The sequence below is a fragment of the Pygocentrus nattereri genome, chromosome 22 (assembly GCF_015220715.1).
Source record: "Pygocentrus nattereri isolate fPygNat1 chromosome 22, fPygNat1.pri, whole genome shotgun sequence".
In the NCBI taxonomy this organism is placed as follows: Eukaryota; Metazoa; Chordata; class Actinopteri; order Characiformes; family Serrasalmidae; genus Pygocentrus; species Pygocentrus nattereri.
The window spans coordinates 12,534,149-12,550,358 of NC_051232.1; the positions used below are offsets into that span (position 1 = coordinate 12,534,149).

Sequence of the window (16,210 nt, forward strand, 5' to 3'; positions counted from 1 at the left end):
GGAAATATCTTGTTTGTGCACTGTTTTCAATTGAACACAGGTCATAAAGGATTTGCCAAATCATTGCTGTCTGTGTTTACAGTTTCTATTGTTTAAACTTTTTGGAAACTGGGTCTGTAGCTGTTTTGGTTTACAGGTTCCCTATAATTGGTCTTTTTTATGTTGCATGCAGTTGGGCAGTTGAAGGAATTTATCAAGATAACATATCATACTGCCCACCACTAGTGTATGTGTGAGCCCTGCTACCCTGACAAACACAAAGAGCTTTTAATGGCTTAATCTCTGTCTGCAGATGGGGTCCCAGATTTACATGTCCCAAGCCCAAGACAGCTGTGTGTGTGTGTGTGTGTGGGGGGGGGTTGTAGCAAGAACAGATGTGTGTTGGTGCAAATCATTTGCCTGACTTTGCTATAAACCTCTGTTAAACTGACCTACATCATAAAAAACATATCTGAATATGTAACTCACTAGTATAAAACCTCATTGGCCTCGTGCTGCTCATAGCGAACCGTTTCACACATCAACCTAAAAGAAAAAAGAACAGAGTACAAAAAAAAAGTCCAAATCACAAGTATTCTTTCACATGTACTGAATATTATAAATAATGAATAAGTCTACAGTCAAGCACGTGTACTGACTGCGCATCATACCTGAGCTGGTGTTCTCTGAGGTTGGACAGTGCTTCCATCCCATGCAGATATGAGTACACAACCTGCAGGTCCTGCACAACAACACAAACATGTTATTAGGACTGTTACTATCAATTATATTAGTTATTGAGTAACACAGCAATTTATGATGCTAAATTGGGCAATCAGATTTTTTAAACAAGGCGAAACAATAAATATGGGCTTAAGTGAGCTACAGATGAAAGGTTTAGGAAAAATATCTAACTACAGTTTAAACTGAGATTATTTTCTATATGCCCAAGATGCCCAGTATGAATGCTGAACATATGTGCCCAACTGCCAGTTAGAGCTCATAAGCAGAGCATGTGTGCTTTTAGAACCTCATCTACATATATTTCCAAAACTCCATGGTATTATTATTTACAGCCATAATATATACACACACACACACACACACACACACACACGTATATATTTACACATACATGCATACATTCAGACTATTGCTACAGGACTGTGCAAGTAAGCAGTCAATTTTTTTGTCACTAAAATCAATAAATAAGTACAAGTAATTAATTTCAGTTCATTGTATGTTATTTGACACAAAATACACAGAAGCCACAAAATATATATACATTTATTTATTTATTTATTTTTATAAATACATACATTTCAGTGTGTCCACCCTTAGAGTTTATAGTCTCTTTCTGGGAGACTTGCTTTCAGTTTCTCAATAAAATCAGAGATATTTCTCCACTCCTCCAAAGGTCAGTCTGGTTGCAATTCCCTGCTTCCCACAATCCAAATAAACAAACACATTCAATAATGTTGAGGTCTGGACTTTGGGGTGTCCACTCTGCTGTTCTGTTGACGACAGCTTCTTTGAGTGGAACCTGTTTTTCTCCTCTCCTTTAAAGATGAAAGCTTTAACTGCTGTTTTTGTGATCAGTTTTGGGTTCCATTTTCCCCTCTTGACTCTGCAAGTGAATTATATCACATCTAATTTCTTCAAAAATATCTCCAGAAAAATGACTTGTACTGAGCAGCTCTTTTAACTGGTAAGTGAACTCCAAAGATCATAAGAATCAACCTCTTGCAGTTACATCCAGATACCAGCAAGGGGCACTGTTCCAGTTTTAAAAGGCATTCCAACACAAACAGCGGGCTCTTTTTCCCCCTCTACTGCTCACCCTGCAAGGAAACACACACACACACACACACACACACGAACCTGCATCCAGCAATGAATCGACCGCACCCGTCCCACATGACGCAATGCACCTCAGATCAATGTTTAACAAGAAAGGCATGTTTGCGAATACCACAATACCCCTTTGCCTTTTTTTCCCACCCTCTCCCTTTCTTCACTCCACTTTCTTCTATTCTGTCCATTTCCTGACCTCCCACTCTGACAATGCTGCTCCTTATTCCTTTGTTACTTTTCTTGCTTGCAGAGAAATTCGAGTTTCCAAAACAACGTCAAGACTTTATTCAGTACCGGAGCTGTTAAATAAAATGCAATTCCGTGAACTTCAACATGGTTCATAAGAAATGGAAACTAAAGAGTGGAATGGAAACTCTTGTCATTCTGGGGATCCCACAGACCCTTTCCTTTCCTCTACTTGCTGGGCAGCGAAAAAAGAACTTCTCACATGTCTTAAAATAAAGTCCTCTATTCACGCTTCTGTCTTTGTAGACAAACCTCAAGCACGTGCTCTCTTGCAAAAACAGCTGAACGCAGTATAAGTGCACCCACACATACATACATAAAGACTAATCTTTATGGATTTAATTTGTCAAGATTTAGTAATATTTTCCAAGTTGTTTTGGAAGCATTTTGAGAATTTTTTAAGAATAAAAACCAATAAGGTCTCTTAGGTCCATCCACTCAAGTCAACTAATAGAGCATAAAGCCAACGCTACACACGTCTGGAACAAACTCTCGGACAGGATATTCTCCAAATGTGGCTCTTTTTAAATCCAGATTAAAGCCATTCCTCTTTTTGTGCACCTTTAAACACTTTATTATTAGCATTGCACCTTTAATAAGCCTACTTTACACCTCTGGTCATTAATTTCCGTTTTATTTTTGTATTATTTTGTTTTCAGACTGCTTTTCAATTATTCGTTTTATTTCTTTAAGCTACTGTAACTTTATTCTGTTCCATTTCTTTAACTCCATGTCGTCATTTACATGTTTCAATGGTAACACGCTTATTTTTTCCTTTTATGTTCTCTTTGCTGGTATTCACGTAACTACTGCCTTTGTGCATAAAATATGGTCCATAAATAAACGTGCCTTGTTAGGTCAGAAGCTGAACCTAGTGAATGTTTTCAAACGTGTTTGCATGGTTTACCGTCCAGTTAAATGACCGCAGATTAACTCTTACACACACGTCTGGACAAGTACAGTACTCCTCTGTTTCTGCTCAAGAAGACTTTCTCTGAAGTAAAAGCACCTCTACTTGAGTGTTTGTTTTTGAGTACACACCATTACCAACCAAAGCAGCTGTAGACAACAATTCATTCAAATCAGCCAATCAAAATAGCTCAGAGGTGGCGTGAGACAGCCTGTGATTGGTAGGTTCAAGTCTTATAGGCGTTTATTCTGGGAACATGGCATTTCCGCCCAGGGGACTGCTACACAGTTGGCTGCTCTGCTGCCCACTCCAACAGTCTGAAGGAAAGTGGCAGTGATGGACGAATACCCTTAAGGTTTGGAGTTCAAAGGAAAACAAAAAGAGGCCAGACTGCTAAACACTGCACCACAGTTAATTAAAAGTTTGACGCTTAGTCCATTAAAGGGCCCATATTCTACACTTTTATTGTGTTTTATTGTTTCATCCACTTAACATAACGTAATACATTGAACTCCAATTGAATGTCAAATCGGAAGCTAGTTTTGCTTTGGCAAAGGAATTCAACATAAGACGCACTTCAAAATCCACCATCAGAAAGATGCACTAAAGAGTTTTTACACTACTAACACTTTGCATCACTGTGCATTCTCTTAAAGGACACCTTGCACAGTTAATAAAAGAAACAAAGCCTTGAAACATTCTACCAGTCAATTTGAAGAGCAATCAACCAAGAAACAGCCTATGACAGCTCTGGTGTTTGACCCCAATAAATCAATAAATAAATAGGTGAAGGGGAGCACTTGTATGATAAGCATGGACCATGCATCTGAACACACAACTGTTTATCAAGCCATGTCAACTGTAGGACAAAATGCCAACACTTGGCATCTCCACAAGACTTTAAAATCCGTTACATGCTCTGGGAGTCAATCAGGACGTCAAAGTGGCCCAAACAAGACATCCATCAATAACAAGCAAGGTCTTACAGCTAGTCATGTCAAACGCTAACAAGAACACACGTCTGACCCTCTGAACCATCTGTAGTTCTGGCCCGAAACCCAGCTGCTGTTGCTGTGACTCCAATTTGGAAACAGTGTTTAAACAGCTAGTTACATTCATAGATCACTCAGCAGAGGTTATTATAAGCTGATGGAATGCCGTGACTGTTTCATAGTACTGAAGGTTGTCGAATCTTAAGTAAGCAAAACCCGGCACTGATGCAGGCAAGCTAAAAAAATAGGCTGCTCGGCTGAGAATCTGTTCATTTGCTTATTTTCACTGGAAAACGACACATAAAATGCAAGCAAGAACGCTGACAAACACCCACAATCGTAGTTAACTGGGCTTTATGAGGTCTGAGAAGTCCAAACACTGGACATTTCACATAATTGGTCAGTCAATTTAGGTCTCTTGATACTAAACACCACATTTTTGTGTGTAACAGTAAAAAAAATAGTTACTGAGCCAATCTGATTATTATTTATCAACGCAGTCAATCAGTGACTAACTCAAGGTCCCCTTAACCAGAACGACAGATTACACCCAGGTCCTGTTTCTCACTCTGCCTTGTTCTTACACGAAATGTGATGTGAAACTCGAGGTTCCACTGCCTTTCACCCTTTATATATTTAAGCATATATTACTCAGTCATGCCACTTTTAAGCAGAGGGAAACGTGACCAGTTCAGAAATCAGGAATCAAAAAACTGCTCTAGAATTATTCCGTTAAAAGTGTTCAATAACTGAAAAGAAACTCTACTGCTTTCCTGGTTTTATGAACTGTTTGTTAATTACTGTTGTTTGTACTTCACCACACCATGGTAAGACATCCTGAAATGTGCCCTCAGTGATTATTATAAATAGAGGCCTTTTGAAAAACTCCACCCATCATGAATGTCAAAAGACCAACACTCCATAGTTGTGAGCCGTGCTTGGACCTCGACGAGTGCCACCTGTGACGTAATTTGTAGATGGCTGCGTATCAGTTTCATACAAAAGTGGAGTGGTATTGTCTTGGCTGCACAGAGCGATGATTTAAATAGAAATGTTTTATGCTCACCGTCTAAAATCTACTCAAGAAAAAAAAAAAACATACAAGTGAAAACTAAACTACTTCACCAATGAAAAACTTCACTGCTCAGAAAACTTTGCTCTTTTTCCTGTTTGGGTACCCTTTTGTCCCAAAAAACGTCCTTTTATCAGTTCCATGAAGGCACCAAACTCCAGTAATGTTAGCCTAATAACATTATCCAAGCCAAACCTGCTGTTTATTATTACTTTACAACTCTAAACAAACAAACAAACAAACATGTCTGGATGGGCCAAATAAATGACCATGCAGCAGCATCGGTTTCACAAGGGCAAATACCAAAATAACAGTTACCAAACTGTTGCTATCATAATAAAACGCGTCTCTCCGAAACCGAAACTTACATTTTTATCCTACGGTTTCCCTTGAAGCCCATCTAACATGCATGTGTGTGGTTTGATGTACCAAAATAGTCATAAATAACTTTTTTCCAACCTCTCTTTATCACTTACAATTAAACAGGCTATTCTGTTACTGTGCTTTGAGGACTGATCTATGTAAATGAGCTGTGCTCTGATCAGCTGTCCTGTATTGTGCCTCATTAGAAAGCACTTGGTGCTGAAACACTCGTAAGAACTTCAATGTAAATGGCTGGAGCTGAACTGCTTACGCATTAGTTCAAACTCCTTTGCTGCCAAAAAAAAAACAAAAAAAAAAACGAGGGAATGATGGGCTCTTTTATACACTTTAACTAGTTTCGCTCACATTACTGTGTGGACCATTTCTACTGTCCATTTATCATGAAAATTCCACACAATGCGACAGCAGCGACAAAATGATAGGTCATTTATTCGTGTCCTCACCTCCCATACAGACGTAGAGGATGATGTTCCAGAAAATAAATTGCTCCTGCCCTAAGACTTTCACCTCAGCGTCACTGTAATCTTTCTCTCTCTTTCAACACTGTTTTGTAAAGATCCACCTCAAGGGTAAACAAACACAGCTCTCATTCATACAGGTAGACAGAGTGACCGCACACACACACACACACACACACACACACACACACACACAGAATCCGTAGTGTGTGAGCATTAAGCTGAGTCACTGATGAATAAACTGTATGTGTGTGTGTGTGTGTGTGTGTGTGTTTAGCTTACTCTAACAGTCAGAACAAGCAGTGAGAGCACACAGATGGTTAATCTTCAAAAAAGCCTTAATGTATTACTGAACATCATTATCTCATCATTATATAATTCACCTGCCAGGGGAATGACAAATAGATTACCAAGGGTTTTCAAAGTGTCACGTCGTTAGTTTAACTCCAGAAGCCGCTGTACTTACACCAGTCAGACAGGATTAGTTTTACATGGAAAGGTGGGGTAATGTAATTATAACTGCCGTTTCTCAGTCATTATTTCAAGTCTAATTCAGTCAGTACTTTAAAAGCACTGCACTACACCAGCGCCTTTTACCCACAATAAAACAAGCTGTAGAAGAAGTGACACCATCTTATATTAATCTCGAGCAAACTGGCACGTTGGTTGTATCTGTTGTAAAACGTTTGTGTGCGTTTTTCTGAAGTATGGAGGCACCCGAACAAGCTTTTACTTGTTTTGTCTGCAGTTCAAATCGAGCTGATCTGTAACGTTCTACCACAAATCTACAACCACTAAAATGTGAAACGAAAAAAGGCGATGTTGACTGTAAATTCCCCAAACTAAAGAGGAATTTCACAGATATTTCAAAATAAATACATAATTCAACAGTTCCCTCAATGTGGTTTGATGGTAAATTTCTCTAGAATGGGTTTTCACAACTCTCATGTTCCCTACAGTGGTGGCAACAGCAACCAGGGTTCCTAATGTCTACAACGCAAACAAAGCCAGTTTACTTACTATCCAGAATGACCAGTGAGATTTCTTATGTTACATCAATTATGATAAAACCTGTAAACCTGTAACTTATTTCCTTTGGGTACTATCTGGCCTTAGAACACACTGCATGTATCTTCCACCTTGAATCTATTTAAAAAATGTGTTTTCAAAACCTTAAAACTATCATAGAAATGTCTCAGGCATCAATGTATTCATAACCACTTAGGATAATAACTAGTGAGGCAGCTTTCAAAAGCATTACACTTTTAGATGTCTGGTTTTTATCACTACTACTTTTAACAGTTTCTCTAGTATGGTGTACAGAGCATTTCACTCCAAACCACTCTAAATGACTTTATTTACATCTGAACCATTTAACTGCGCAGAAATGGAAAAATGTTGAACTGTCCTTTAGATAAGACTGCTAGTAACATGTTCAGAGTAAATGAACTAATGACCAATGGCTTTGACATGTTTTTACACTTTGTTTTGCTGCTGGCAATGTGGAAATTAAGTAGAATCATCTCCAATTTCTAATCCTTTGCAAATCAGTTAGAAATATTACAGATGTTCAAGGTAAAACTGCATAACCCCACCTCTCTATGAGAAACTAATCACATCCAACCAGCACTTGATATATATATATATATATAGCTGCTGTCTGAAGAAAATCTTGTATCTCCATTTTTGGAGAAACTACAGCATGTTTTTTCTTTCTCCTGTAAAGTTCTAATTTTGGAGATACAAGGTTTTCTTCTGACAACAGTGGGTCCATTTGAATTAAATCACTCGCACATGCCACTTTAGCTACTTTTCCCAGAAGCCTCACTTCTGTTTTTGAGGTTAGAGAAAGATTAGACAAGACAGCGGTAGTAATTTCAAATAATATGACTGATTTACTGCATGTTTCGATGTCACTCCCACTATAAAAAAAGTCTCCATTTGACCTGCAAAAGCTCTCAAATGAATCACAATGAAAGGAAACACCATTATATATCTTCACTTTGTTGTAAACGGCTGTCAGACCTTTTACACGGAATTGCAAGTTGTTCCACTCATTCTGACACAGTTACTGTACTCAGTGTCTTTCTATATGTAGACTGACATGCAAATGACGATATGCAAACATTTGCAAAGGCATCTGAATTTAGTCTGTGCTAGATGGAGGGAGAGTCATCAGATAAACAAATTACATCTGGACTTTCTCATGGAATTAACTTTGACACAAGCCTATACATTTAGCCTGCACTGCCTTTAGGATGTCACTGATGTAGCAAGCTTATAAGGTAATAGGTGTTGTGCCTGCAGAAGGAAACACCTAGTTAATACTATAGCTTTACAGGTAATTTACAAATATATAGTGGTAACTCTTTACAGTAAAAGCACATTCTGTCCGTCAAAGATAAAAAAAAAAGCTGTGATTAAATGACAGTTTTGGTGGTCTACTGGGTCTTTCAGGAGTCCCCTTAACTCTACATCTTTTAACCATTTTTTGGACTCTTTCCTTTTGACTTTCCTCTTCTTTATACAAGTCTATTTTATCCAAACATACCAGAAATGAACGCCTTGTATTTAACAGACGGTTTGGTTTAACTGCAGTTTCCCTCTGGGATCAATAAAGTATTCTGAAACTAAATAAATGAAAGGGGGAGGGGGAGGGGGGGTCTCTGACTTCGGTACAGTATAGTATGTCCTGTTGAAGCTACGGTCACAGCTATTACCATACTGTGAGAAGGTTTTCCTGCACCACAGCTCATCGTGATCCGAATATGGTTGCATATTACCACAGTAAGAATTTTTCTACTGTGGTTGCTTCTCTCACTAACTCGCTCAGCCCTTAAACAACGGCCTCATTCACCAACTGTTCTTAAGTAGAAATTTCTTAAAATCCACTTCAGCAGTTTTCACAAAGATTGTCCAATGTTTTCTTGTGGGTGTGGGTGTGAACAATTGGTTTAAGAACAGGTCATGAATCCGACATGGACTTTTTCAAAGGAGCTTTTTAAAGAACTAATTTTAGGAAGATATTGGTGAATGAGGCCCAATGTGTGTGAATTTTTGCAGGCCAAATTACTTCCATCAGTGTTGATGCTAAACTGGGCAGTGCAGCCCCTGATTTGTTGAAACCTTTCGTGAAGCTGACGACAACCTATCCACGGTTCCAGTGTTCCACTACTGAAGAACTGGCTGCCAACTTCATCAGGTCTAATCTTGCAACATGACTTGCTCATCTTGAATGTGTAACCAAAATCTGTTGTATTTCCCCACCAGCTCACTAAACAACCACTTCAACTGAGTGCACATATTTATGCTTCTTCCTTGCTTCAACATCAAAACCTCTCCCAGGACACAACAGTGACAAGTGACTGACAGCAAAATTGAGCTGGGATCACGCTAGAGAGCTAACTGTTGCTAAGCATTGTTGTTTGTGGTTGCTTTAAGCATATGTGTGAGGTGTACAGCGATGAATGATGTCCAGCATGAAATTCTCTAGAGTGCCTCAGCGGTCAAGGATAGCAGGTGGGGAGCACACGCCAGCACCATCTGGATGATTAGGGGAAGAGGGCTTTTAGCATGACTCTGCCTAAGAATAATCCATCGGAATAAAGAGGAGGCTAAAGGTTGGGACGTCAGCGCTGCACTACTGCGCTGGCCGAATGGCAGTTTGGACAGCGGATATCGTAACTGCTGAAATATCTACAGCATTCTGACTGTATGGGCTTTTTTGAATGAGGGCAGCAGCTGCTCCTGACTACTGGGCAAATTCCAAACTCGAACTTTGACCCGGAATTACACACATTCCAAAGACACCACGAAAGGGTCACACCACAGGCTAAGCTGAGAAATGTTCCCTGTATACGTGAGTGTGCAGGCGTGTGCCCATGTTTGTGGTTGTAGTGAAGTTAGTCAGCTGGCAGGCCTGAAAGAAGCTCAAAGAACCTCATGTTGCAGTTGAGCGAAGCAGTTAGCAGGGATTTCTGAACAGTACGGTTTAGAATAGCTGTGTGAAAACATGTTTTAAGGTGAGGACTGCCAGCTCTGGGAACAGGCGATATGTATATGTAACAGAACCCTTTTCTGAGTAGATCACGCAGAGACGGCACAACGAACAGCTGGTCAATGGGACAATATCAATCATTATATTATCGCAATAAATTACGTCACAATATGCTTTTCTTAGCGTCGGGGTGTCTAGAACACAGAGCGCACGTTTCATTGGAATGGGAGAACACTTCTTCCTGTTCAGTTGGTTCTAGTGCAGTATAGTATGTAAGACATTAAATGAAAATCAACTGACAGAATTTTGACTATTCTAACTTAGAGGTCAGAAAAAAATACGGCCATGAAAGTATCTTGTAGAGTATATTTTGCCACATCGCCCACCGCTAACACAATATCATTTAGTCTTCTCCAATATCAACAACAAAACCTTAAATATCAGCCAGCGCTGAACCGATACTTCATATTTTAAAAACGGAAGCTTTAAAATTAGCATTTCAATGACCAATAAAATGCACATTTAGGTCAAACTACTCTACGTCCGCACAGGATTGTGCACGCGCACTAATTCGGGCCATATCTGATCGCTATTGATCTGATTCCAATTGCAGAGCCCCAGGCTAACTTTTCCACTGGTTCCTGTGGTGCTACCAACTTTCTCAGCTGGTCACACCAGCACATGATTTGGTGGCATACTTTTTTTTTGTTATGAATCCTTTCATGCTGATAGTTGTCTACTCTAGTTTCGCACTGATGTTAAGATTGACAGCAACTCAAGACCTTGTGAAATATTAAATATTTAACCCGAACGTTGTTCCTCAAGCAGTTCCTCAACATTGTCACAAGCGGTGGCAGACAAAATGGGTACGCAAAAAAGCGTAACAAAAATATTACCAAATAAAAACAACGCATAACAGCACAGCACGCATGTTTTGCATGAACTCTGTTTTCACTTTTAACATTAACTTAACTTTAACTCAGAGGGGCCAACTGCTGTAGTGGGGACACCTTATTCATTGCTGTTGAAAGTAACTTCCTCCTTCTCTGGCTCAGTCAGCGTCTCCCTGCAGCCTGCACCTCTCGTTGGCCCTCCTTCTCCACCAGAGTAAGTCAGAGAAAGGTGGAGTGTCAGTGTTCTCACTCTGAAATTGCTCCAATATCACTCCATCCTGTGAGCCAGGATGCCCTTCTCCTCCCACCCCAGTGACTACCTCTACGTGACATGAGTGATGCGGCAGTAATGCTACAGCTCGCACGTCACAGCACTGATTGCAACAAAGTGTTACAGATATTGCACACAGCTTGTATTGTGTCATCCATTTTGCTGTGTGAATGGTAAAGGATCGTGTTAAACAGCATGTGTGTTTGTTTATCCTCAGCCGTCTTCCAGCTTGTGATTCCTCGGTCATGCCTATACCTTGTGGAAAAAGTCTGTCTAGCACCAAATGTTTAACTAGTTTTTAATTTAATAACCATAAACTCTAAAATGTATTAAATGTAGTGTCTTGTCAAAGTGATCAGAGCATAAAATAAATACCATCAGAATGAATCATATGGAGTGCAGGTCGAGCGCAGCGGTTTCTCTGCTGTGTGAGCGAACAGCAAAAAACAGAAGACCTGTTGCAGAGCTGGAGTGATTATAGAAATGCTTTCAGAGCGGAGTGGAGCTGTCTGCTGCTCCACGCCACTCAAATGCTCTCCAACAGCATCCTTCTCCTCTCTCTCCTCATTTTGTTTAGGAAAATAATCAGCAATAGACCGGCTTCATCTTTACCTGGATTGTTTAGTGCGTTTACCTGGATCCAAGCTGGATTGTTTAGTGCGTTTAACGATCAGTGTGCTGTGCACGTGTGTGTAGCCGAAGATGAATGTTTAGGAGGGGCGTGAGGGCAGGTTGAGAGGCTGACCAAGCCAGGGAAGAAAAAACTACTACTTTCAATCACAATGGCTAACACAGTACCCTAAACAACCAAACACAAATGTGACCATGTGAATTTTCAACTTGTGCACATTGTATTTGTGTGTATATATATATATATATATATATATATATATATACACACACACACACATACACACACACACACACACACACACACACACACACGGTTGCATGTGGGACCATTTTGGTCAGAGTCTACAGCCCTGCACTGCTACTGATATGCCATCTCTAAAACCATGGGTATCACTGTGTGTATAACACTGAATAACTGCATACACCACAAACAAACACAAATTCAAACCAATTCCAGATAACCTGTAAACAACTGAGTGTAAATGCCTAAAACAGCAAAACCCTAACAAGTAGCTGATCTGATTATTTTGTTGTCTTCCTTCTGAAATTCTGTTTGCTTCTGTCCCTCCGTTCCATCTTGGGGGCAGTCGTGGGCTGGAGGGTTAGGGAACCAGCCTTGTGACCAGAAGGTCGCCAGTTCGATCCCGAGTCGACAGCACGTAACTGAGGTACCCAACCCCCAACTGCTGCCCGGGTGCTGCGGTTAGGGCGGCCCGGCCGCTCCCGGCAAGTGGCTCTGTCTTCACTAGTGTGTATGTGGTGTTTCACTGCACGGGTGGGTTAAATTGTGGAGGTGAAATTTCCCCACTGTGGGACTAATAAGAGTCACTTAATCTTAAACAGTATACTGAACCGTAAAGTAGCCTATTCCGTTTCTGAGCTTTCTACTCCGTTTTAACTTCTTTACCAACCTCAGGCATTTCGGTCACATTGCCCACCAATTGACTACTTCCAAACTGACATTACAGGTTTATTCAACTGAACAAAGCCTAAGATGATCTATCCCTCCTTCAGGCCTTCTGCCTGTGTTTGAGGTTCACCCTGCAATAGCGATACCCTCTTCCTGCTAAGCTAGGACTTTTAACTACTTTGTTACTGTTTAAGAGCTATGCTAAAAAAACTGATACACTTACAGTTAAAGCTTTTTTATGGGACATTCTTCAAAGGAGAACATGTTGATCTTTGATTAAAATACTGGTGTAAAAAATGTATATAAAATGTCCATATTGTGTCAATCAGCATGCAGAAAATCATCATTGATGTAATTTATATAATTTACTTGTTATATAATCAATGTTAAATGACATTTTTTTTATTTAAAAGCTTTTTAAAAATTATTTTTAGAACCCAATTTTCTTTGGTGCAATGTGTCCACATCATCGGGGGGAAAAATACTGTTTATTCTTTTTACTTTACTGCTTTAATGTTTACCCTGTAAAATGTTATGTGGCACAAATAAAAAGAAAACCTTACAGTAATGCGATACAGTTTCATATTTTGGAAAAAATGTTTCAAATTAAAACCCTTTAAAATACTTAGTTTGACAACATTATACATGAAAGGAAAAAAATGGAATAAAATATATTATTTACAGCTTGATCTCCAAATCTAACTGTTTTACAGTATTTTAAACCAATGAAATCAGTCAGGTTTATTTTTAATTGTTCTAACAGGCATCAGTGTCTGCATATTTTAGTCATTTTAATTAAGGCCTTAGCACTCGTCATGTTTGTGAAAACAGCCCAATGCATGAAACATCTCCAAGATTAAAAAATCTAACTTCTTACAGCAGTTCTTTGGGCATATTGGCTTGTGGATTGTTAACGACAGCAGTTTTGCATTCCTTTGCCATGTTTTTCAGACATTATGCAGGGAACGGCATCATTTCCATATCACAATGATGAGGTGTTACAACTATACCTCCCACAGCTAGAGGTCATCAGAGCAGAGTTCTTCAGCAATGATTCATTTAAGAAAAAGTAGATAACAAAAGTGCCTGATTACAATAGTAAAGAGAGCATGTGAGTCTATATGCACAGATCAGCACTGACACATCATTTCTAAAGTGGGAGAGAGGAACAGAAAGACACATGTCAGGATTTCAGACACCAACCTCCGCCCCCTCCCCCTCTGAGACGCAGTCTCAGTCTCTCCCTCGTACTATTTGTGCAACCAGGGAGGAAAAAATACTTCATTCAGGTTTTTCACATGATTCCCTGCAAAACCAAAAGTCTGCTGTTCTGAGAAAAGAGAAGAGATACCAAAGCTGGGTCATCAGGTGAGGATGTGTTTACAAAGGGCCTTTTTCAGTCAGAAGCAGCTCGTCTCTGCAGTTGATTCAGTTTTATAGCTTTTAATACAATGTAAAATGAGGCCAGTTTACCAAGAAATACAGACAAGCCAACTTAAGTCTATTTATTTTTGCAACAGTATTTAACTAGACTTATCACACCTGACAGCCTCTCAACACAGAGTGATTAGGAAGGAATACAACACTAATAAATAATTAACACTTCACTGTTGCAATAACTTTATCACGTCATTAATGGGGGTGCTGTACATAAATGCTACTACACCAAAACGTAAATAAGATGTAAATTAGGGAAAACGGCTTTAGATGTGTCAGTGGAAAGAATGACTGAGTTAGTCAGAAGTTTTAAAGAGAAGGAGGCCGACTTAGACCAATCGAGAGGAAAAAGTCGGCAGAACATGCCATCACTGAAGCTCAGCGCACACGGATTCACTCTGCAGATTAAAGAAAAGCATTTCTTGCACATTTATAACTTTTTACAACTTAAAACTACATTTTACTGAGACTCCTGCAACCCAACTTGAAACCCGTGATTCAACAAGTTACATGAAACGGCTAATCAAAGCGCAGACGACGTGCCACATGAGGGCATTTCATTATTTCAAACAACTTTACTGACTTCAATCGGTAAAACGATGAGCTCTTGGCATAATGTTGCTTATTTACTAACATTAACTTGACAACTACTTGCATAAGTGACTGCCAACATCGCGCCTTGTTCCACATTGTGGTCTACACCCCTACGGCATTAAAATTTCTCAAGTTTTGACATAAAAATGATAAAGACTCAACACAATGGAGATGATTTTATATAACCACAACACGATGCATGAAAAACACGACTATCACCAACTATTCTATTAGCCAGTATTCCACTTTACACTCTAAGGTAGATGAACCCTTGGGCTTAAAGTACAATAACCAAATGTGTTGCATGCAACTTCATGTTTGAATTGCTTTGTGTAACCGTCAAGTTGTATGAAAATGGTGTCATAAAAGCTTAACAATTTAGCATCAGCTTAAGACAGGCAGGCTAAAACGTGCAACTCACTAAGAACGAGTGCTGCAGATGAATGTTTTTGAGAGATACTCACTCATTTCGATAATGTGTCACTCTCAATCCCAAATTAGATGCAAATTGGAAAGCTGGTTTCGGTGTTGTAACAGCAGAAATCACTTCTACTAAAAGCATGATGCAAGCTAGTACACTAGCAGACTGGCTTGTTGAACAAATCTTGAACTGGAACATTAAACGTTTTCATTTTGGCTTCATACATTATCTATTCACCTCTCATCCTTAACTTGGGATCAAACTGTTTCAATCTCCGTAAATCTAATATATTGAATTCAGTTGTGAACAGAGACAATGTAATCCTAGGTGAGCCTAATTATTACAATAATTGTTGCCACCATATACATATACAGACCAGTTATAAAGAATCTGTAAACAACAATCAGTATACAGTAACTGTATAAGCCGTAGAGACCCAAGCAGCTGATCGGATGTCAGTCCAGTAATGTTATCGTTTCTAGTGATGTGCATTCTGACCAATTTTGACAATGGAGTGTCCGTATTTGGAGTTATTGAACAGATATCTGGGTATTTGGTTAACTGCAAGGAAGAATAGGATCAACAACAATAAAGGAGAAAGCACAGAGCTGTAGGCTTCTATCACACCCCAAAGGTCTGTTGGATTCAGATCTGCTGATCATGAAGGTCAATGAAGAACATGCAACTCCTTGGTCATAAAACCAGTCGGAGATGACTTTTGCTTTGTGACAAAGTGCATTATCATGCAGGAAATAGCCGTTAAAAGATGTAAACTGTGGCAATGAAGGGATTCACACCATCAGCAACAACACTCGATTACCCAAAGTGTGCCAAGAAAACACTATTACACCACCTCCACCAGCCTAGACTGTTGATACAATGCAGACTGTGTCCAAGGACTTAAGGCGTCTGTGCCAAATTGTGGCCCTACCATCTGTGTGCCTTAGTAGAAGCTGAGATTCATCAGATCAGGCTTTGTTTTTCAGTCTTTAACTATCCAGTTTAGGTGCGCCTGTTCCCACTGAAACATCAGCTTTCTGTTCTTGGCTGAGAGAACCAGAACCTGATGTAGTCTTCCGTCGTAACTCATCCGCCTCGATGTTTAGTGCATTCCAAAAAGCTTTTCTGCTCACTACAATTGCACAGAGTGGTTATCTGA

General features: G+C 39.5%; 1 protein-coding gene across 7 annotated transcripts in view; it reads right to left on the reverse strand.

Annotated features, from left to right (window-relative positions):
* si:dkey-253i9.4 (rap guanine nucleotide exchange factor 2) overlaps positions 1 to 16,210 on the reverse strand; it is a 61,121-nt gene that overhangs the window by 34,426 nt on the left and 10,485 nt on the right. For all 7 annotated transcript variants that reach the window (XR_005129356.1, XM_017717450.2, XM_037532765.1 and 4 more), the window contains exons 2-3: positions 651 to 721; positions 469 to 525 (exon numbers count right to left, since the gene is read on the reverse strand). Coding sequence is in view for 6 of the 7 variants with exons in the window: in XM_017717450.2 (XP_017572939.1) it covers positions 469 to 525; positions 651 to 721 (128 nt within the window). In the remaining variant the exon portion in view is untranslated. The remainder of the gene's footprint in view (positions 1 to 468; positions 526 to 650; positions 722 to 16,210) is intronic.